Source organism: Microtus pennsylvanicus, chromosome 13 (assembly GCF_037038515.1).
Source record: "Microtus pennsylvanicus isolate mMicPen1 chromosome 13, mMicPen1.hap1, whole genome shotgun sequence".
In the NCBI taxonomy this organism is placed as follows: domain Eukaryota; kingdom Metazoa; phylum Chordata; class Mammalia; order Rodentia; family Cricetidae; genus Microtus; species Microtus pennsylvanicus.
The window spans coordinates 50,680,814-50,702,390 of NC_134591.1; the positions used below are offsets into that span (position 1 = coordinate 50,680,814).

The 21,577-nt window shown below is 52.1% G+C and overlaps 1 protein-coding gene across 9 annotated transcripts in view; it reads right to left on the reverse strand.

Moving 5' to 3' along the window:
* Positions 1–847: 847 nt before the first annotated feature.
* The window catches only part of Rnf220 (ring finger protein 220), a 229,267-nt gene continuing 208,537 nt past the window's right edge, over positions 848–21,577 (reverse strand). For 2 of the 9 annotated variants that reach the window (XM_075947129.1, XM_075947130.1), the window contains exons 6-15: positions 18,677–18,719; positions 15,567–15,610; positions 14,929–15,061; positions 7,463–7,559; positions 7,205–7,291; positions 7,056–7,111; positions 6,886–6,964; positions 2,670–2,778; positions 2,483–2,557; positions 848–1,793 (exon numbers count right to left, since the gene is read on the reverse strand). In XM_075947129.1, coding sequence (XP_075803244.1) covers positions 1,722–1,793; positions 2,483–2,557; positions 2,670–2,778; positions 6,886–6,964; positions 7,056–7,111; positions 7,205–7,291; positions 7,463–7,559; positions 14,929–15,061; positions 15,567–15,610; positions 18,677–18,719 — 795 coding nt within the window. In that variant the 3' untranslated portion in view covers positions 848–1,721. Of the gene's footprint in view, positions 1,794–2,482; positions 2,558–2,669; positions 2,779–6,885; positions 6,965–7,055; positions 7,112–7,204; positions 7,292–7,462; positions 7,560–14,928; positions 15,062–15,488; positions 15,611–18,012; positions 18,174–18,676; positions 18,720–18,859; positions 19,060–21,577 lie in introns of those variants that run through there. The other 7 variants (XM_075947127.1, XM_075947128.1, XM_075947132.1 and 4 more) reach the window with 6 other exon arrangements.

Below are 21,577 nucleotides of genomic sequence, written 5' to 3' on the forward strand. Positions count from 1 at the left end.
ACTGAGTCCGAGGCAGGGAAGGGGAGAGTAGAGACGTGAAAGAAGTCTGGCTGCCCAGAACCAACCACTGAAGCAGGTTACCTTTTCCCAGGCACCATCAGGGCTGCTGCTGCACTTCACAGTGGAAGCCACGTCGTCTCATTTCCGGCCCTAGAAGCTGTGCTCAGGATAGTTGGTGCTACCAAGCACAGAGCGTGAAGGCCACAAAAGGCCTTTGCTGGGTTCCAACAAGAGCTCATCTTCTTTACTGGGTGCAAAAGGAGGCAGGGGCTGCCAACCAGACCTTATTTCTCTATATTGTGGGCATCCCAGAAGTGGGTATCAAGGCAGGGATTTGAGAAAGTGGGCCAAGTTTGGATCCTGGCCTTTGAGTCTGAGCAACCATCTTTTCCTCAAGGCGTTTCTATGGTGAGGGCTCACCTACACTCTGAGCATAGGCCTGGAAGGCACAGGTACTTCGCTGGCGGGGGGGGGGGGGGGGGGGGGGGCGTGGAGCTGACTATCAAGGCGCTCCATTGACAGGCCTGGCAGCCAGTTCTTGACATGGATCTGGGCAGGTGGAAGCTCAGCAGGTGACCGAGAGCCAGGGACCCACAGCACATTCTACTTGTCTGAGGCTGCTTCTGCCCTAGGTTGGGGACTAGTGCTGATATCCCCCTCTGTACCCCAAGCCCTGACCTCTTTTGTGATTAATGAGCTGACGATTCTGCATCGATAAGGAATTAACCTAGAGCCCCTGCCCATCAATAGCTAGGAGTTCAGATTCCTAGCCCTGCCCCACCTCTGCCTGCTGGGAGGCTCCAGGGCACCCCCACCACCCTGCACGGCTTCACACACAGACGGCAGCTGGTTTATACTGGTTTAATCCATGTCAAATGTAGTTTACAAAGGGTAAGGACAAGTACCTTTGTATAGAATATACAGACACAGCATCACACCACAGGGCGCACAGGAAGGCAAGGGAGGCAGCACTTCTGCCCGGAGCAGCGCTCTACTCCCAGGAGTTGCTCTTAACAGCAGGCTGGGCAGCCAGGCACCCTCAGCCAGCCCGGCTGCAGCCTGTTTCTGCTCGGTCCCATTTTTCACCCTACCCCCCAGCTCCTCATATGAGCCCCATGAGCTAAGACTAAGGAGGATCATATCCCTTGGGGCACATGGCCCACGTCTGGGAGAAGAAATATACACCACTGAACACCGAGCACATGGGAAAGGGAAGAGATGCCATGGGAGAGGAAAGGCAGGCACCTTAAGAGGTGGATGGGCCGAGCCCCCAGCCAGCCCTGAAGGGGGCACTGCTTCCAGGAGTCATTAAAAAAAAAAAATCGTACAACCAAAGGGGAGGCGGTGGAGGGCAAAGTGTCCCATTTATACACAACATTGTAAACATACACAGTCTATATTACATGTGCTTCAGTCTGGTGTTTGCATGTCTGTCAGTCAGTCTAGGGGACGGATCTCAGGAGCCTTGTCCTGCTACTCCCCATCCCTACCTTTCTGCCGAAACAGAGCCAAAAGAGGCATGGTCCCCAAGTTCAGAAGGAGCAAGCAGGAAAGGCTGCTCCACTCTGGCTCCAGAGTCCTATATGTGTGTTTGGGTGTGTATGTGCATGTATGTACACCGGGAACCTGTGTGCAATTATGTACAAAGGGAAAGGGGTTCACTGTCACAGAGGCTGGGGCAGGTGGGGTTGATCGAGGCAAGGCCTGCTGGGATGGCTAGCTCACAAGTAGATCCTCCGCAGGTCTCCAGGCGCTGTGATGGTGTTGCACTGAGGGCAGAGCTTCTTGGCACCCTGAAGAGAGAAAAGGGGGGAGGGCTCCGTGAGACAGAGCGTGATCTGTGTCTGTGCACATGAGCACCGGGCTTGCAGCCATGTCTCTGCACCAGTTTGTGTGCGACTTCATTCCCGGCAGCCAGGCTAGGGATGCATGGGCTGCCTGAGTAGGCAGACATGCTCCTGTGTTGGGGAGACGCCAGGATCAAACCGCCTGGCCAGCCCCGCAGCAGGAGCCCTGGTAATGAGAACAAGGCTGGGTCCAGCTGTGGCTGCCTCAACCCTAACGAGATTACACGCGGCCTTTGATCAGGACACAGAGCCCACGTCCGGGCCTTTTATTGCTGTCTCCGGGCGACATTTTAATGGTTGCTCCCGAGCTAGGAACAGGGCAGGAGCAGAAGGAGCTTAGTAATGGGAGGGGGAGGGGCAGAGGCCCTGGTCTGGTTTACCCACCACCAGCCTCTTTCTGATCTGGGGTCTCAGCAATATATGTAAGACACCAGGGCTGCCTTGGGGTGGGAAGGGAGCGTGCAGTGCGTCCATGGAGGGGGAACAGAATAAACCTGAAGTAGAGGGCAGACAATGTATTCAACTTGGGGGGGGGGGAACCCTGACTCAGGTCTTCCTGAACTCCCCCAAGCAGGTGCAGCCACAGATGTGAACATCTGGCCAGTGCCTCTAATAGCTGCCCACCCTCTCCTCACCAGAGTCCGCAGCCAGCACTCTTCACAGTGCACATGCCAACACTGGATCGACGTTAGGGGCATCGAGTATGAGTCCTAGGGAGGAGGTGGGCAGAGAAGGGGTCACTGAAGCAAGCTCACCCTCCGAGAGCCCAGATACAGCCGAGACCCTCCCTAACCCACAGGGCGCTGATTCCTTCCCACTCACCATGCAGATGAGGCATTTGTATCGGTCCCCCCGAGATAGCTGCCGTTCAAGCTCCCTGACACGAGCCTTCAGGGCCTCAAAAGTAGTTACAGCTGAATCTTCGGTGATTCTGTAGACAATGCACAGTGGTACCCTCCACCCAGAGTCACACAGGGAGCCTCTTCTCAGCATCTCCGCCTGCCAGCTACTCCCTGCAGAACTGAACTCAGTACTCCTGCGTGTCTACCTAATGAATGTCTAAGTCGGAGTCTTGGCAACCATCCCAACCCCTTACCCTCAACTTTCAAAACCTGTCCACCCCTTGCTAGTTTCTCTGCGATCTCCACTCGCTCCCACTCACCACACACCACCATGCTGTGACCCTGGATATGGTGGCACACACCTTTTAATCCTAGCACTTGGGAGGCAGAAATGGGTAGCCGGCACATCTCTGTGAGTTTTGAGGCCAGCCTGGTCTACAAAGGGAGTTCCAGGCCAGTCAGGGCTACATAGATATTGTCTCAAATCAAACCAATCTCATATAGCCCAGGCTAGCCCCAAGCTTTCTATGTAACCGAGAGTAACCTTGAATTTTTAAAACTAAATCTTCAAATTTATTAAATTAAAAAAAATTTTTTTTTTGGCCAGGCATGGTGTCGCATGTCTTTAATCCCAGCACTAGGGAGGTAGGGGCTCTTGAGTTTGCAGTCAGCCTGGTCTACAGAGTGAGTTCCAGGACAACACATAAAAACTCTTGTCTCGAAAAAATGAAACAAAATTTAATTTTAAGTGCATGGGTGTTGAGCCTGTGGAGGCTGGAAGAGGGCATCAGATCCCCTGGAACTGGAGGTACAGATGGCTGTAAACTGACATACAGGTGTTACCTTGTAGGAACCGGACCTCAGTCCTCTGGCCAAACAGCCAGTATTCTTAAACCCCCCTTTGTTTCTCAAATTAGCATTCTAAATATGAAATTTCATCAGGGCATTTTTAAAAAAGGTACTTCTTAAGCTGAGCGGTGGTGGCGCCCGCCTTTAATCCCAGCACTCGGGAGGCATAGGCAGGCGGATCTCTGAATTTGAGGCCGGCCTGGTCTACAAGAGCTAGTTCCAGGACAGGTACCAAAGCTACAGAGAAACCCTTTCTCAAAAAAACAAAACAAAACAGAAAGTACTTCTTGCCCCTACTAAGTGCTGGGACTGGCTTCTCACATGCTGGGAAAGCATCCCATCAGCGGAGCCACACCTCCAGCTCCTCATCCACAAGGGCTCTAAGGATCACTTTACTAACCCAAACAATCGCTTCTCTGCTGCAGCCCTTCCTCGAGCTCATCCTGCCAGCCCCTGGCAAAACTTACATTCTAAAGGCCAATCCAGCCGTTTTTATTTCCAGCATTTTAGTGTCTCCTTCAGCATCAACTGGCCCAACTTATCTGCATCTCTCCTCAGTAATTTGTCACATCCTTATACTATTCATATAAACAGTGTATCCAAACTATTCCTCCCCCTCCCTCAGCCTCTCTATACTGCTCCTCTCTGGGTTCCTTCTCCAGGAATCACCAGCCCTGCTTTATCACTCCGGCTCCTCCAGATGTTCTGTCTTCAACTCCATTCACCCTAGCATCCTGACAGCAAAGGTGTCTGTCTCCTTAGCGAGGCTGAGTTTCCTGAAGGCAAAGGCTTGCTTGCTAAAAACATCTCCCAGAGACTATTTACTGGTGACATAAGACCTACTTGGGGGTGTAAGCATGAGGAAACATTTGCCAGCCTAACCTTCAGGGAAAAGCAGCGATGTGGGACCCAACTAGTCTAGGTAGTTTCAAGCCCATGATCCTGAAACAAACCCAGCAGCACAGAGAAGGAATAGCTAGAATAATCTCAAAGATCCCACCCACCACACTCCTCTGAAAAGCAATAGCCCCAGGGAACACTCTAAGGAGAGAAAGGCTTCCTGGCCCCAGAAATGATGATCCTGGGGATGTGCCTTAGGGAATGACAATGCTACACGAACAGCCAACGTTTATCAAGTATTTATTAACTGCCAGGTATTTTTTACTGAGGAACTAACAATTATATTATTTATTCCTCCTAAACCTGTGAGAAGATGTTCATTTTACGTGTGAAGAAACCAGGTAGCCTGCCCAGACTGTGGCAGACCAAGGCCGTCCTGCTTACGGGGAGAAGAGTCCCCAGGCCAAGCAGCCCGAGAGCTCATGCAGGCTGGGAGGCAAGCAGGTGAAAACGGAGAAGGGAGACTTCTCCAGGCAGCAGCAAGGCATGGCTAAGTCATGGGCAGCCTGGGGTGGGACGGGACCTGACAGAACGGAAGAGCTTTAAAAGGTGAGTTCCATTAGGACTGCCTGTGGTAGTGGAGACGATTTGGCTAGCATGGAGGACAATGTGTCCACACTGGTCAGAAGGGAATACAGGGAACGTGCTTACTGTTTTATGCTTTTGAGATGGTATCTCATTACATATCTCAGGCTAACTTAAATTTACTATGTACTTCAGGCTAGCCTCAAACCCACAACCCTCCTCTCTTGGCCTCTGGAGTGTTGAGATTACAAAAATGTACTAATGCCCAGCTGGTAGTAGTAACATTTAATGTACAGCAAATTTCAATCTAATTTTTTTAGGGTATCAGCAGCAATACAGAAATGTGACTCCCTAGTGGCTGTACACAATGAGCCCATAATTATCCACCCCACTTCTCCAGAGATTGAAAAAGCTTTGCCAGTTCCTTTTAGTGCTCGTAGGTTCCCGGTAGGTTCTCCATGCTCAATCTCAGGCTCTGGGAAGTCTTTACCCACTTCTCCCTCATTAGCACAGCTAGCTTCTTCTCTGGCATTTTGCTCAGTGCTCTACCTACGTGCCATTCCTATGTGAACTGTTGGTAACTTTTCAACAAGGATGGGCTTTCCCCTTTGCAGGAACCTGTACTTTGTGAACTAGAATGTCATGGGACCTAAGAGTATCAATCCTAGTGGATCTAGGCCCAATGGAGACCTCTGTATAGCAGAGCCAGTCCTAGAGTGCCCCACCCACCAGAGCCTGTGCTCACACAGGTGGGACAGAAATGCTGACTTCCCCTAGCCTTGGGTGGGTAGCACCTTCATGGATGGCCACTGGCTCTGGCCCCTACCTCCCCCTTGAGCGCCATCCTTGATTAATGATCTTGTCTTTCTGATTTATGAGCAATCCCTCCAGACGAGGGTAGGCGCCCCTTACAGCCCCGCCCGCCCCGCTCAGCTGGAGTAGGAGAGAATTATTAAATAAACATCCATACGTCACCCCCCCCCCAAGCTGGTTGCACCGAATCCGTATGGCCCGCTCCGGCGCTGACACGGAGCAGCTGCGGTGATTCATGGGCAGCCGGGCCCTGCGCTGCGGCCCATACATCATGCCAGCAGCACTTGCGGCCCCGGCCGAGATAAACTGATCAAGCACAACGGGCTGGAATGAATTTATGACAACACAAAATGGAGGGAAACAAATGGGAGGTGACCCAGGCCACCGACCCAGCCCTGCACTGGCCTGCAAGCCACTCTTCTGGCAGGAGGCAAGATGGAAGACTGGCCCTAGAATGAAGAGGCTACCTTTTAACCCCAGGAACCTAGCCTCCAGCTGGAGGGAGGGGTAGGTGCAGGAGATCAGCCCTGACCAATGGCAGACACTCCAGCCAGTCAGACTGGACAACAGTACCTCCTGGCCCAATACTGGCCTTTCCCAGGCTTCTGGAAAGGCAGCAGGATGGCCAGCGGATATCAAATCCTGTGGCGCTGTCCAGCGGCCCCGGGTAGTGTAACAATGGATCTCCTTTTCCCTGCTGGAGAGCCCTGACCAAAAATTCCTACTGGAAGTGATGAGACCCAACGCTCCTGCCTAAAACCTGCTGCAAGCGCCACCAGGGACAAGAAAAATGAAACCAATTTAGCTCCCGATTAAGAAACAGAAACTGGAGATGAATCAAGTGCACTGGCTGGGCTGGGTGGCCATACATCACATTCCACGGGTAGGGGCAGCTATAGCGGGCAGGGAAGGACTGCTCCTCGCTCCACCAAGGCTCCCAGGGCCATGGCCCAGTGATCAATTCACAGAGTCACGCTTAGCACCAGCTGGGCTCCACTGCCGGCTGTGTGCCCACGGCAGCAGGACTGAGCTGTACTCAGAGGACCAGAAGCCCTGGCAGCAGGCCTTCCTGCTAGCAAAGAGCCCCTCTCCCAGCCAACCATACTTACTTCTCAATGTCACTGTTCTTGCAGGTCTTCTGCATGGCCTCCTGCTTGCTGCTTTCACCATTGCTGGTGGATGGCATCTCTGGAAGGACAAAAGTTCAACTCATACTCTGGCTAGATGAGGACTTGGGATTCAGTCACCACCATCTAACGACATCTTTGTCAGGACTTACCATCACTGGCCCATTTAGAGAACTCAGGTGTGATGCGGGTGCTAGGGGGACCACCACTAGAGGAAAGGAGAAAGAACAAAGTGAGGACAGCTGAGCCTGCCTCCAGCAATCACTCTGCAGACACTGCCCGCGCCTTTGCCCACACTTGCTTTAGGACTGCACCCCGGAGTGCCTCTCTCTCCTTGGCTTCACCAGGCTCTTCTCCTGTGCAAGGGATGACATCGGCCTCTGTGTATCTGGCATTGTGGTCAAGGACAATAGATCCAAGGCTGCGGGAGGCCACGCGGGCTCTGAGTCCTCAGGAGTGCCCTGCCCCAAGCTGAGACTCGCTCAAGAGTATGATAAAGCTTTAGAGGCACCAGCTATTTTTGTTATTGGCGGTTTGCCCCACTTTGCCCCAAGGATACTGCGGTTTCCCATACTCCAGAGTGTCATCTCCATCCACATCCAGGTCAGCATCACTGTCTGGGTTCTCTTTGCCACTGCACATGACGAAGCCGGAGCCTGTGGGAAGCAGAATGTAAGAAGGGCCAGAGGCCAAGAACTAGGCCAAGGGTACCCCTTCTGCTTCCAAGTAAGAATTAGGTCCAAGGCTAGACAGGAATATGTACAAGCAGACATTCGGGTAGGTCTTTCTTTCTTTTTTTAATATATATTTGTTTTTTGAGACAGGGTTTCTCTGTATAACAGCCCTGGCTGTCCTGGAACTCACTATGTAGACCAGGCTGAACTAAAGAAACTCACCTGTCTCTGCCTCCCAAGAACTGGGATTAAAGCCATGCAACCACTACCACCCAGCAACATTCAGATACTTCTGGCTTTATTGCTGTCCCCCTCCCTCACCTTTTAATGTACTGCCTACAACTCCAGATTGTTTCCGCTTATAAACCGGCACAACCAAACACTACATCAGGTCCCGAGAAGACACTGTAACAGGCCTCCTATACACCTGTCCTTCTAGTTCCAGGAAGGGCAGAAAGAGGATAGAGAAACTCAGGTCCAAAAGGTAACTCCAGAATAGGTCCCGGGCCTCCCTCTAGCTCACTGTCCAGTCTGAGGTCCATCAAAGGAGAAAAGGCTGGCGAAGGCCAATCAGAGCCACAGAGTAGGACCCTCCAGCCAACATCCTGATTTGGGCCACCAGGTCCTTTGCCAGCAAAAACACCAGGCAGCTGTTCAAATATTTGGCGTCTGAGGCGCCTGACATTAATTATTCATCTCCACCTCGCCCAGCCCAGATTCCTGGACAAGTGTAGTTAGAAAGGGATTAGAAAGGACAGACAAGTGAGGATCGGCATGCACACCTGCCCCTCAGAGCAGTCATGAAGGCAACTAGGCTGAACTGGGCAGGCTGAAGCCCAGACAGTCTGCTGATCCCCAGGGGGCATTTGGTCCAACCAAAGGCAGACTCTTGGCTAAAGGGAAGGGTGAACTAAGGCCTCGCCAAGCCAGCGCACTTCATATGCCAGGTGGTCTCTGACTCCCAGAACCACACTTCTTGATAGGCCAAGGTTGGAGACCAAAGAGTTGTCCCCACATCTTTGCCCTAGGGGTCTCAGGTGACATCTTACTAGCCAGGCCAGCAGCTCTGCCAGGGACAAAGGAAAATGAAGACTCTGCCCGAAAGGACCAGCAAAGGAATCTTTTGCATCGAGGAAGACACTTTGAGCTCTGCCCAGTGATCTCAGAAATGTCTGCTTCCTGCCTCATCCCACCTAAGCCACAGTCCACTCTTCCTCCCTGTTCCATGAGCACCGGTGGCTCCCACTGCATGCACGAGTCTAGGCTCCTCAGCCGGGTCGGTGAAGCCTTCATGTCTACTCCACAGTCTCACTTCAGACCCTATGTGTGCAGACATGAAACCCGCGTACTATGTTCTAGACATATCTAAAGATTTGCACCCATGCCGTGCCCTCCATGACATCAGGATGTGCTTTCAAGCAGTGCCTGTTTCCTGACTCATCCCTTTTATCCCTTCAGTCTATGGTCTGAGAGTCGGTGCCTAGGATCTGCCTTCCCTGACAGTCCTCATTTGCCCCTTACCCAGAGGGACCGGCACACTTGAGGCAGCGGGCAGGTCAGCAGCAGAGCCATTAAGCTGAGACAACACCAAGTTACAGCTCCGTCTCCTATTCACAGCCAGGTGTCCTGACAAGCAATTCCCACCCCGAGGTGAGTGGCACCTCTATAAACCCTCTGACAGTTTAGGAGACAAACTCCACCATCAATCAGAATGCAGCTATCAGGTTCATTTACAGTCCACACCCCACAAGCCTGCCAAACCCTGCCAGCCCCCACCCCCAAGTATATGCAGCTCAGAAGCAGCCTCATGTTCCCTGCTCAGCCTAGCCTACCCCTGCCTTGTGGGTGAGAAAAAGGAAAGAGCTCTTCGGTACACCCCTGACCAGTGTGGTTCCCTTGGCTAAACAGAGAAACCAAAGCTGCCAGGAAGCCCTACCAAGTGAAGCAGCCCAGTGACCTGAAGTACTTTCCTTGCGCTAAAGGAATGACCTTTCACCTAATATTCTTCCAACCTTTTGGAGGTCATCCTGTCTGGCCTGGTATGAACTCAGGATCTGGTCCCTTTTGCCAGGTGCTGAGGGGTGACTTCCTCAGGTATTCATACCTGTCCCTCCCCCGATGTCCATCCCAGCTGACTCAACTCTAAGGTCATATGTAATGTACGACAGTGTTTCCCACCAGACTGAGGCCCTCCAGGCTCTCTCAAGCTTGACTCCCAGCATCACCCGCACAGCACACCAGCAATACCAGCTCAACACTGCCAATACTGACCATGTCTTAAGAAGGCAGGCCCAGAGACACAGAACAGGACTGCCCCAGTTTGGCAGCCACCTTCTGTTCCTCTGACTGGGGAGCAAAGAGGGCGGGCATGATACATCTTGTTAGCTAAAGAAAAAAGGCCTGAGCAGTCTACTCCAACACTGCTCCTATGCCCTAGCTGAGAAAGATGTGGGGAACCTCTCCCTGTCCCCACAGGTGTTCCAAGCAGGCTGCCACCACCAATTTCACTCTGGTACTCACCCCAACCTGCTCCAACCTCCTTCCCAGCACATTAAACTTTATTTTCTTAATGAAATGTCACTTGCTGACTTCTGGCAGAATCATAATAAAAAGAAACGGCCATAAAGCCGTTTTTATGCCGAAAGCACCACTGCCAGCCTGCCCCCCTCCTCGATCTTGGAGAGGAGGGCCCACAGTCATTTTATGTCCTCAGCTGCTGGAATATCCCAAGCCAGTACTCAGAGGCAAGATGGCACAGCCAGCTCCTTTCCAAGTCTCGGGGAAGAGCCGCCAAGCTGCCGCTCCTGCTGCTGCTCTGCAGGAAACAACTGGGGCCCTAGGACCTCTAAAGTGATGGTCGCCAGGGAAGCCCCTCTGCCATGGTTCTGCTCCAGGTGAAAGGGACAAAATGGCTGGCAAACTAAGTCTGATGGTCAGCAGTGCCTGGCAGCCTTCCCGTCCCTCACGTGAGTGCTTGGACAGAGTGGGAGAGGGTTAAGTGCAGAAATGACATGGAAGTCTAAATTTTATGAAAATGACCCTTCTCCCATAAACTCATTTCTTCTTGGACCATTGAGGAGGGGGAGAAATCAGTGTTAATTTAATCAATTGATCAAATGATCGATTGAGAAACTGGAGATGCCCGTTTACCGGGAGCAGTAACATCCTGGAACCTGAAACCACAAAAAAGGAACCATTGATTTCCTCACCTGCTGCTCCCAACCAAACTAGAGCCTGGGGAGAAAGCAAAGTCTTGGGGCTTCTGGAGCCCAGTGCTTGTCTACAGGAGGGCAGGGGCAGCAGCTTCCGGGAGTTTTACACTGGAATTAGTTACAGATGCAGTTACGGTGTCTTGTGTAAACGCCATCGATTGGGGAGCTGACAGTCTGGGGAGCTGCGATGCGGGACAATCAATCGGCCTGCAGTGTCACCTGCCACCTCGCTGAACAGTTGACAATGCAATTATCCAGTGTGGAGGCAGGGAGTTGGCGTGTGTCAAACGCACTTAGCCACTTTCCGGGCCTTCTCGATAGCGCGTTTCACTGCCTCACGTCAGGAGAGTCTCACAGAGACAGACGCCGTTTAAACCATTGATACTTGCTCTTTCTGCCTGCACTCCCTGTTCCAGCCTAACAATTGTGTTCGAAAAGGTGGTTAAATCCCGTCCACTGTCACAGGGTACGGGAAAAGCATTGCTCCTAGCCACATCCCTCCCAACAGGCAGCCATCATAACTGAAGGTTACCGCAGAGTCAGAAGGCAGCCACCTTTACCTTCCGTTCCAAACCTGTTTGCAGTGGTATACTGTTCCAAAAGGGACTAGCAAGCCCAGTGGCATTCAGGGACATCTTGGCCCATGTCTGTGGATTCACCTCTCACACTCTTGGCCTCATAATCTGTTAGGTTTTATCAACAGTGATTTAGAAGACCTGGCTAAAGTTGCCTCTACCGGTTCTCTCCTGATTTTCACTGCAGGCTACTTAGAACCAGGGACTACTACAGCAGGCACTCAGGAAAGATGGTACTCTAGGCAGGGCCCGGCAGGGCAGAGACCTCCACAGCTCACTGTCTTAGCATGGCCTTTGTCTAGACTGTTCCTTCCAAATGTACTGTGCTCTAGCTTCCCCAAATCCAGACAAGTGAACTCTGACTGACTAGTAGTACAGGGAGCCCAGCACTCTACACCTCTAAGACATAAAGAGAGAGGAAGAGAAAAAACAAGCTAGGACTCATTACTCACATGTCTCCTTGACTATGGAGGACACGGAGTCAGGCTTATCCCAAGGGCTGCTTCTTTTGTGGCCCATTTCTCCAGCCTAGAAAGACACTGACTCTGCTAGGTTTGACAGAGTACCCCAGAAAAGCATTTCTCACCCTAACAGCTAGTATTAGGTGAATCACTGGGCCCTGGGTACTACCCATATGCAAGTAGCATTAGCAGTTAGAAAATCCCAGGTTTCATCTCCTGAGTAAATTAAGAGCAGGGGGAGCAGAGAAAAATATATAGCTCAATAAAAACAATTAAAAAAAAAAGAGAGAATCCCAGGTTTCACGTGACCAACCACAGCTGAGATGTATACCCCAAAGCGCGCTCCCCAACTGAGACGTCAGAACGGCACCAAAGATGACCGAGTTATTCTCTATAAGTCTTTGCTATTTCCTCAGAGGGTTTTTTTTCCTCTAATCTATTTGTATTGGGAGGCAGAGGCAGGTGAATCTCTGTTGAGTCTGAGGCCAGTCTGGTCTACAGAGGGAGTTCCAGGCCAGTTGGGACTACATAGCAAGACCTTGTGTCTAAATAAGTAACAACCTATTTGTAGACAGACCTCTCTTAATGTTCTCTTCCTTTGGTCCTGAGACATCAATTCCAAGCATTCTCAGGACTGAGACATCTGAACCTCCTTCTCATTAAAACCGAGCTTCCATGCTCACGGCCTGTTCTAAGCCAAGTGTCCTCACCAAGACTCTTGTCTGACCACTACCTTCCACAGTGGATTACATTCAGGGCCACTGATCTGACCCATGTAGGAAGCTTTGTCGAGGTTGACGAAGGGACCCTAGTCTGGGAGGAGGGACAGGGGAATGAAGGGATCCAGGGACTTATCACAGCTCTTCAATTCTTTCATATCTAACAAGGACAGCAATCTCTGTTCTGTCAGCACGCACAGTGCAGCTTAAATGGGCCTCACCGCTCGCTCGCTTGCTCATCCTGCCTCTGCCTCCCTCTCTCTGAAGTCGGCTGGGCAGCTTCTTCAACTGGCGTTATCACTCCCTCTAACCGGTCTTGGCAGGCAATCTAATTCCTCCTGAAAAGGTCACCGCCATTTTAACTGCCTTTCAATCACATTAAGCAGGAGCTGCCCAGCTTGCGGCCCAGCCCGCCCGGCAGGCGATCAATGCACTGCACTGACACCAGCCGCCTGGCAGGGCCACACCCAACCCCCCAAGAATTGGGCCTATTGGTCCTGGCCAGGGAGGGTAGGCTGACAGATGGCCAGCTTTTGCGGATGGGTTTCAGGGCAGAGGCAGTCAGAATCAGCCAGGACCTCTCTTTGATAGCCCCCTCCCACTGAGGAGGCTCAGCCTCCATCGCTCCACTCTCTGCTTCGTGGCCCCTGCTGATCTCGCTGTAAAACAGCCTTTCAAGTCAGCCTGTCTTTTGACTGCACTAAGCTGTTTAAGAGGCGGCAGCAGCTTCTATCAGGAAAGCCGGAGCAATTCTCTGCAGATAAAGGCCCCTCCGGCCCCACTCCCTCTTCAAGTCCACTCTCGTTCTCGCTCTCCAAACCGCTCAAAGAAAAGCCCGCTTTGAACTCTCCTCAGGAATTCTTGAAAGGAACAACCTCACAGTGTAAACACACCCGGAAAAATGATCCCCACCCGGGCCCTCAGAGCTCCCCATACCAGTTGCTGGTGCATCCCCAGACAGAGAGACTTCGCTGGAGCAGCAGGCCCTGTGCAGCCTGACCCACTCAGGCACTCCACGCGTGCGAGAACCACTAGGTCCCACTCTCTGCCAAGAAACCTAGGGAACTGCCACTGCAGCTGGCGTGTCTAGGTGCAGCTGACAACACAGCTAACCTAGAAAGCTTTCCAGAACTGACCCAGCAGGGACTGCTGCCTTCAACACCTACACACACCTCAGTACCAACGAGCATAATTCCTGGGCTCACGGGCTTTCTGTTCGCTCTTGCAAGGCTTCATGGCCGCGAGAGCTCCCGCACATAACTGCCCTGTGAAACGACAACTAAGAGTGTCCAGCTCAGGTTCGGGGGGTTCTTTTTTAGCCCTCCAGACTGACCACTCTCCTTGTCTTCGGATTGGTGGGGCAACATGCAAGAAGCCCGGAGGCACAATGACCCATCTGTACTGGACGGCACAGCAGACTGTTCTCAGATGAGCCTGGGTGGTGTGGCTCTAAGGAAGCAAAGACTTTTGAGGCTGCTGTGAGATTCCCTAAGGAGGACACACAGTGGTACTCCCAAGGGTTTGCCCAGACACAGGAGGCAGATGGGATGCAGCCTGGCTCTCTTAATGACCACAACCTGCATTGCCAGCTGTGCTTTTACAAAGAAGAACTAAAAGCCAAGAAGCAGCTGCCTCTTCCCCTTGCCCATGGAAGGAGAGCTTGACAAGAAGACACTGACCCTGGGCACCCAACCAATTCTTCTGTCTCTTCTCAGGGGGCAACTCTTGTCTTAGGAACTAGGAAGGCAGCAGAGATGAGGAGGGCCCTGCAGACTCTTCTGCAACAATTGGGGAGAGCCCAGGGGAAGCAGGGAGCAGCTGAGCCCAGGCCCCTCTTGCCTCAGGGCAGAGGGCGCCCTGGGAGAAGAGATGGGATCAGAGCTAAAATTAGATTCACCAATGAAGCTCATGGGAGGTCAAATTTTGCCATAACTCACTCTCTCCTCTGTAACTGATTTCCCTGACATAGAGCTGAGGAGGAGGAGGAGGAAAATCCAATGTGTTTGCCTAGAAGCCCTGAGGGCCCCGAGTGCTGGAGGTGTACAGCAGGTTGCTGGATTCTCATTTATCAGCCTTAAGAGGGATGGAGTGATAAATGCATAACCGTCCCTTTAATATTTTATGCAGGTGCTAACGCGGCTTGGCTGTCACCTTCAATGCATCACCCGAGGCTGAGAGCCCCCCTCGTCATTGCTAGCTTGCAGCCTCACAATTCCATTTCCCCACCCAAATACATCCACTTTAATATGCACATCACAGGCAGGCAGCACGGCCACAAAGGAGCCCCACCAGCAGTAGTTCCCACGTGGTGGAAATGATGACCAGCTACCAGCAGTGACCTGGTCACCAGAGTGCCACTACCCAAGTTGTCAGCTGCTTTATACCTCGGAAGCCACCTTCCAGGAGTGTGGTGGCCCGTATCCGCTTCTGCCCACACCACTCATACTCCTCAAAGCGGTTGCTGCTCTCATGCTCGATGTCCACAGCATCGTCCTCAGCCATGCAGGAGCCTTCCCTCTGTGAAGAGCAGAGCAGCATCATGCAGAGCCCAGGCCATCCCTACCTGCTCCCAAAGCCTGCAAGGAAGGCACAGCCCTAGTCCCTGCTGTGGGATGCCAAATAAGCTCCCGTGAAACACAACCAATATGAAAATCAAAGACCTGGGCCTCTTCCCCATAATTTTCCACAGGAGCCCAAACAGGGAATAAGTGGAAGTGAGAGCAAAAGAGGAAAGCAAAGAGCAGAGGGGAAGAAGCAGCTGATAGCATGTGGAGAGCTGGGAGCCCAGAGATTAGGGGCGTCAGCAGCAGTGTCGGGGAGGGAGGAGGGAGGTGGGTGGCTACAGCCCGCTACCTTAGAAAGGAGCCCAGAGATTAGGGGCATCAGCAGCAGTGTTGGGGAGGGAGGAGGGAGGGAGGAGGAAGGGAGGCCACAGCCCCGCTACCTTGGAAAGGCAGTGCTCCACATGCCTACTCATCTCCTGCTCCGATCCTGCCAGGGGGCGGCTGCACAGGGGACATACCTGCCCTTCATCTTGCTTCCTCCGTTTCATTTTCCCAATCCGAGCTGCATGGAAAAACAGAAAATATAGCACAAAATAAGCTGATGGTCACTGTAGCTCTGTAGTTCAGTGCCTGATGCAGCCCTGATTCTTCTGCGCCTCTTACTCTTCAGGAACCCAGGTTTGCTCCTTGATGGCCACAGCTGCCTCAAGTGCAGCCCACCCTCCCTAGCTGCAGTGCTCAGCGAGTCCAGCAGGCAGAGAAACTCCCTGGATGGCTCCAGAAAACCAAACCCATAGACTCTACTCACTGGTGCTTGGAAATACAGCTCTAAAGATTTTCTTAAAATCCCAGGCTATTCCAAGGCTTGATCTGATCTACTGTTTACTCACCCTTTAGAAACTTCCTTTGTTCCAGGACCAAGCACCCCAAGTGTGGCACCTAGGATACCGCTTAAGGTCATGCCAAGAGCACTATCTCTGATGTTTCTGCAGATCCCATTTTACAGGAAAGGAGACTGAGGCCCAATTGTAAAAGTACAGAGGGTCTGGGTTAAACCTTGGGCAGCCAGGTCAGGGTACCAGAAGAGGGCAGGCTTCATAGTTCTTATCCAAATCTGTCCCATCATGTCTAATCAGTACAGAGAACTAGCAGGCCCCAGAGGCAGAGACCTGCCTGCCATGCTGTCCCAAAGGGAGCTCAGTTCCAAGGCGCACACTGCAAGCCCACAGCACTGCTAATTAATGCTGAGAGATGCAATCATTTCTAATTAGCTCACTAATCCTTCTCTGCCGCCCTCCTGTCACCAAGGCAGGAAGAGGTCAAAACAAGAGACTCTTTCCTTTTCGCCCCTCCCAGAATGCAATAGCAGGATAAGTGATGGCCACTTTGAGACTGGACTGATGGGGGAAGGGTTAAGGAACTTGTCATGGAGGGAAAGTTTTTCTGTTGAAGGGCCAGGAAGAATTCTCTTAGGTATGCGGACCCTGATAGAAAATTCATGAATAGTCAAGAGAGGGAAACACAGGCCAGAGCTTAGTGCTAGGTTAGGGTCTCTACTGTATGTGGGTCTCAGGGCCGCTGTAGCTAGGTATGTCTCACTGTGGCACAAAAGGAGGCTTCACTGGCATCTACATCTGAAGCAAAGATTGTCTTCCCACTTGTTGTTTGGAGATAGGGTTTCTCTATGTAGCCTTGGCTATCCTGGAACTCACTCTGTAGATCATGCTGGCCTCCAACTCACAGAAATCCACCTGCCGTTGAGTGGGATTAAAGGTGTGTGCCACTACACTTGGCTTGTCTTCCCACATTTTAACAAATGAAGAAACCTTATCACAGAACATGCCTAAGAACTCAACAAGTATCAAAGGCAAACCTGAGTCTCCAGCCTAGAATGCCCCTCTTGCACCCAAGAGGCTCCCACCTCAGCCTTATAAGGGAGGCTGATCCAATGAGTTCGCTAGGGCCCCAGCCTCTTTGCCTAGTGAGGATCTGAGGTAGCGAGTTTCTCAAACTGCAGAAACAGCGGCCCCAGAAAGAGCCAAAGCCTATAAAAACTACATGTGGAATTACAGAACCTAGGTCTGTCAGCCTAAGCTATCGCTGCAATTCCCTGTGTTTCCACTACAGAGATGCTGTGACCATCTTCTGGGTCCTTTGTGCTTATAGATCCAGATCTGCTCTGCTTGACTCAACCCTTGGAATTTCAGGCTCAGGCAAGCTTCGCACCGCAGAGCTAGGGATAAAGAAAGCATGCAAGACATGGGAAGGGAACTGGTGAAGGCTCTAGAGGTACTGGAACTGTAGCGTGGAGCAGTGTGCCCACAAAGGTCCCTTACATTCTTGCCAAACCTGAAGGCACCTCCCTGGGTAAGAAGAGGCTAACTACCCATGATGTGGTAAATCCAGTAACTGAATCTGGGTAATGGTGGCTCAATGCCTGTAAATTCCAGGCTAGCCTGGGCTATATGATGGGCCCTCATCTCCAAACAAAAAGATCTGACCACTGAATAAAGAAAGGAGTGAGCGTAATACTGCTGGATGTCCCTTCCAGCCCCTGACAGGCCGTGTTCACCTGCAAACTCCCAGGCAAGCAAGGACGGTTGGCTTTCCCCTGACCACTCCTGGAAGTCCTGAACAAGCTTTCCGCGATGTGGCAGGTTTTGCTGGGTCCTTGAAGCTGGAACAGCGGGCTTTAATCATGCTCACCTACACCAACTGATGCTATCAAACAAGCGGCCTTCAACTCCCAGAGCCTCAGTTTCCCTATTTATAAAACACGTGCAGGTATTTCCCTCTCAGAGACAGAATGGCGCCAGCCCACAGTCAGTGTTTTTCTCTTTTCCACACTGGGCTAAACCTGGAGGGCGCAATCAAGTCGTAGGGGCTGGGGATCGTAAACATCCATGGTCTGACTCACCAGCTGGCCCAGAGACCCTAAGCCCTTTACAGCGAACCCCAACTTACACCACACCTCAGTCAGCACAAAAAGCGGGACCATTCAATTGTGTTCAGCAAACAGGAATGCTCCAGAGGTTTGAATCCAAAAGAGGGACCGCCAGGTAGTGCATACGCGGCCTGCTTTCAGAAAAGGCCTCTAAGAGCTGTCGAACCCACGCTGATCACCTTTGTGAAATGTGGGCCGACTGATAACTCAAAGAGCCCTGGGACGAGTTAGTTCCTGTTGCCGTGGGAACTCCAGATCTCATGGCATTGTCAAGTCTCAGCAGAGAGGCTGCATTCACACTACTGGGCACTGATTAAAAACTAGAAGAAAAACATTCGCAGCGCCCTGCCGACTTGTATAGTGAGGTCCCAGCAGTCTGCAAATTCAAAGCTGAGCTCCCGAGTGGAATTGTGTAGCTTGTTCCTCATTCTCCGACACTTATTGTCCCCCAGGGTTCTTTCGGGCCTTTAGAAAGGCTTTGGGCACGAGCTGAGTACCGTAACCCTCCATTAGACAGACGGGGAAACTGAGGGCGGTAGCCTTGGTTTGCACTCTCAGACGCTGGGACTGCCAAAAAGTCAGTTGGCCCGATGATGAAGAGACCGGGGCAAGCCAGGAGCTGCGGGCAGTGAAGGAGGGAGGAGGCCGGGGGTGGGGCGGAGGGAGGGGCCGGACCGGACTCACCATTCAGTCGGGTTTGCCGGTTGGCTCGCACTCGCAGGAAGGTCTGGGAGAAAATCCCCGGCAGATGAAAAAAAAAAAAAAAATAAAGCACAGAGCGTCAGATGCGGCCTGGAGTCCCGGCCCCTACCCTAATACCTAACCCTCATCCAGGCCCGCCCCGCCCCAAACAGCCCGTAAACAAACCTACTTCCTCCCTCTCGCCGGGCCCCCTGCTCCGCCGGCCGCTCCGGGCCCTCGGCATAGCCGCCGGGGCTGCTCTAACGGGACCCCCCGGCCGCCGGGCGGTGCCGCCCCAGCCCCAGCCCCTGGTGCTCTGGGCCCCGCGGCAGCCCGGCAGGCGAGGGCGGCGATGCGGGCGGATTCCCCCCGGCTGCCCGGCGGCGGCGGCACCTCAGTTCCTAGCAGCGGCGGCGGCCATGTTGGTCCTGATCACGTGACCCGCCGCCGTAACGCGCGGGGGTGAAAGTTCACGGGAGGGGGTTGCGGGCAGACCCGGGCCAGGAAATTGCGGCTTGGCTACGGGGTAACAACCTGCTGGGGCCGCCCCCTCCGGCCCCTCCCACAGCCCCTAAGGACTCTCCGCCTCAGCCTGGGCTGCCCACTGGTGCTTCCCACCACGCCACGCTCCATCGGCCTCTGGGCTCGACCTGGGCTCCTGGTTTGCGCGCGCCGGTCCAGGGCAGCACCTCCAATGAGTGCTTTTCCAGGGAGAAGGCATAGGCATTCCCGCTCATCTGCGGGGCCTATCGCCGCCAAAGCCCACTTCATCACAGCCTCTAGCCCGGTGTAGGATACCCCACTTTTCATCGCCTGCAGGCCGTTCCCGGAGCGCCCATAAGTATCACGTGCCCATTAGGCCAACAGCTATCTAAATAGGTGTCTTTCTCCTGGGTTCTCAGGACATTTGTCAAGTGTGCTCACTCGATTGCCTTTGATGCCACTCCCATTTATCCCTCATGGTGAAATCTCTCTCTCTCTCTCTCTCTCTCTCTCTCTCTCTCTCTCTCTCTCTCTCTCTCTCTCTCTCTCTCACTCTCTCTCCCTCCCTCCCTCCATTTCGAGACATGGTTTCTTTAATAATCCTGGCTGTCATGGAACTCACTCTGTAGACCAGACTGTCCTCGAACTCACGGAGATCCGCCTGCCTCTGCCTTCCGTTGGGGTGTGTGCCACCACTGTCCTGCGAATCTTCTGGATCTTGGGAATCTACCTTTAAATATTTAAATTTTCTTATCTGCACCTCCTCTCTATCTCTTACAACCTTAAGCTTCCCCTCCTGAAAGATTATATTCATCTCTATAGTTTTTTTTTGCTTGTATAAATTTGCATTGGTGGGCTGACACTCCAGAGCTGGGGCTGCTAAGAGCCATTTGTGCAAACCCAGAAGCCAGCACATCACAGCTATAGGAGGACAACCCTCAGGATTTCTTCCCTGACTACTTTGGTTTTCACAATGCTTAGCTTTTATTGGCTCTCTCAATTGCAGGTGTTTCTCAGCTCATTTCCTGATCTCCAGTTTCCCTGCAACCAATCCTCCCCACATGATCCTTCTTTTGGGCAAAATTAACATCTCTCCCTTCCTTTAAATCTCTCTAGGATTTACCAGAGATCTTCAACTTGACTTGCACTGCACGGCCTGCTCCTCTGGTCTGTTGTACCACATCTGTTCCGTCGTTTGCGCCCTGACACCCCACCACCACCTCTGCAGAGCTATCGATAGATCTTTTGAACACTGTGTGCCGGGTTCAGATGGCTCCATGCTCTGTGATAGCCACGGCTCGTTGCTGTTTATCCAGCAGGGCTCTGGCAAGGCTCCATTGCTCTTTCCTACCCTGTTACTGGGTTTGTTGTCTCAGTTTTCTCAGTCTCTGATCATGTGTACTTTCACTATTTAAATATTTCTTTTCTTGGAAGGCTGCTCATCTATATCTAGTCTAGTCACTAAACACAGGTCTACCGTGAAGGAGCTGTCAGTGGGCCCAAGCCCTGAGCCAATAAAGAGCTGGGGAATTGCTCTCGTTTGAAACTAGAATATCCCCTAAAGACCGTGTGTTACAGGCTTGGTCTCCGGCTGAGTTCTATCGTGAGGTGATAGAACCTGGAAGAGGTGGGCCTAGTGAGAAGTCTTCTGTGCCCTCACAGACCCAAAGCAACAAGGCCAACCAATCACAGGCTAAAACCATGAGCCAAAGTAAGCTGTTCATTTCAGGAATGGGTTACAGTAATGGAAATCTTGACTAACACAGGGACAATCTGGGATAGAGGGACACACAGATTTCTGTTTCGAATTTTAACTTGTTTCTCATAAGTTATATTACTAGAAAAGTCTGGAGACCATGAATTCTACCTTGTACAGTTGCCATGGTAAAGTGACATCATGGTTGAAGTGGGTTAGACACTCAGCAGGGGACAATAGGAATCCAAACCGGAAACCAATACCCTCTGCTTAATCTGGTGATTTGATTTGATTTTTTTCCCATACTGAGGACTGAATCAAAATCAGGCCCCAAACATGCTAAGAGTGTGCTCTAGTACTGAGCTACACCTCCGTCGCTTTTCAGTATTTTAGTTTCAAACAGGGTCTAGCAAGTTGAACTCTGAACTTGAGCCGGACCTGGCTTCAGCTTGCAATTGGTCCTGCTCTGCCTCCTGGGTAGTTGGGAATGCCCAGCTTCTAGTGATGTGTAAAGTCCAGCACATTTGCCTGGGACGGCAGAACAAGCAGGGGATCCCCAGCTGGTTTCTGGTTTCATGTCCTGCCAATTTCACTTTCCAAAAACACATCCAGGGAACATTTAGCTTTAATTCTGGAAGCACGTACCTTTTCAACAAAACTGGATTGTACCAGGTCCCTCAATATACCATTCCACATTATTCCACTATGTTCTTTGCGTACAGTAT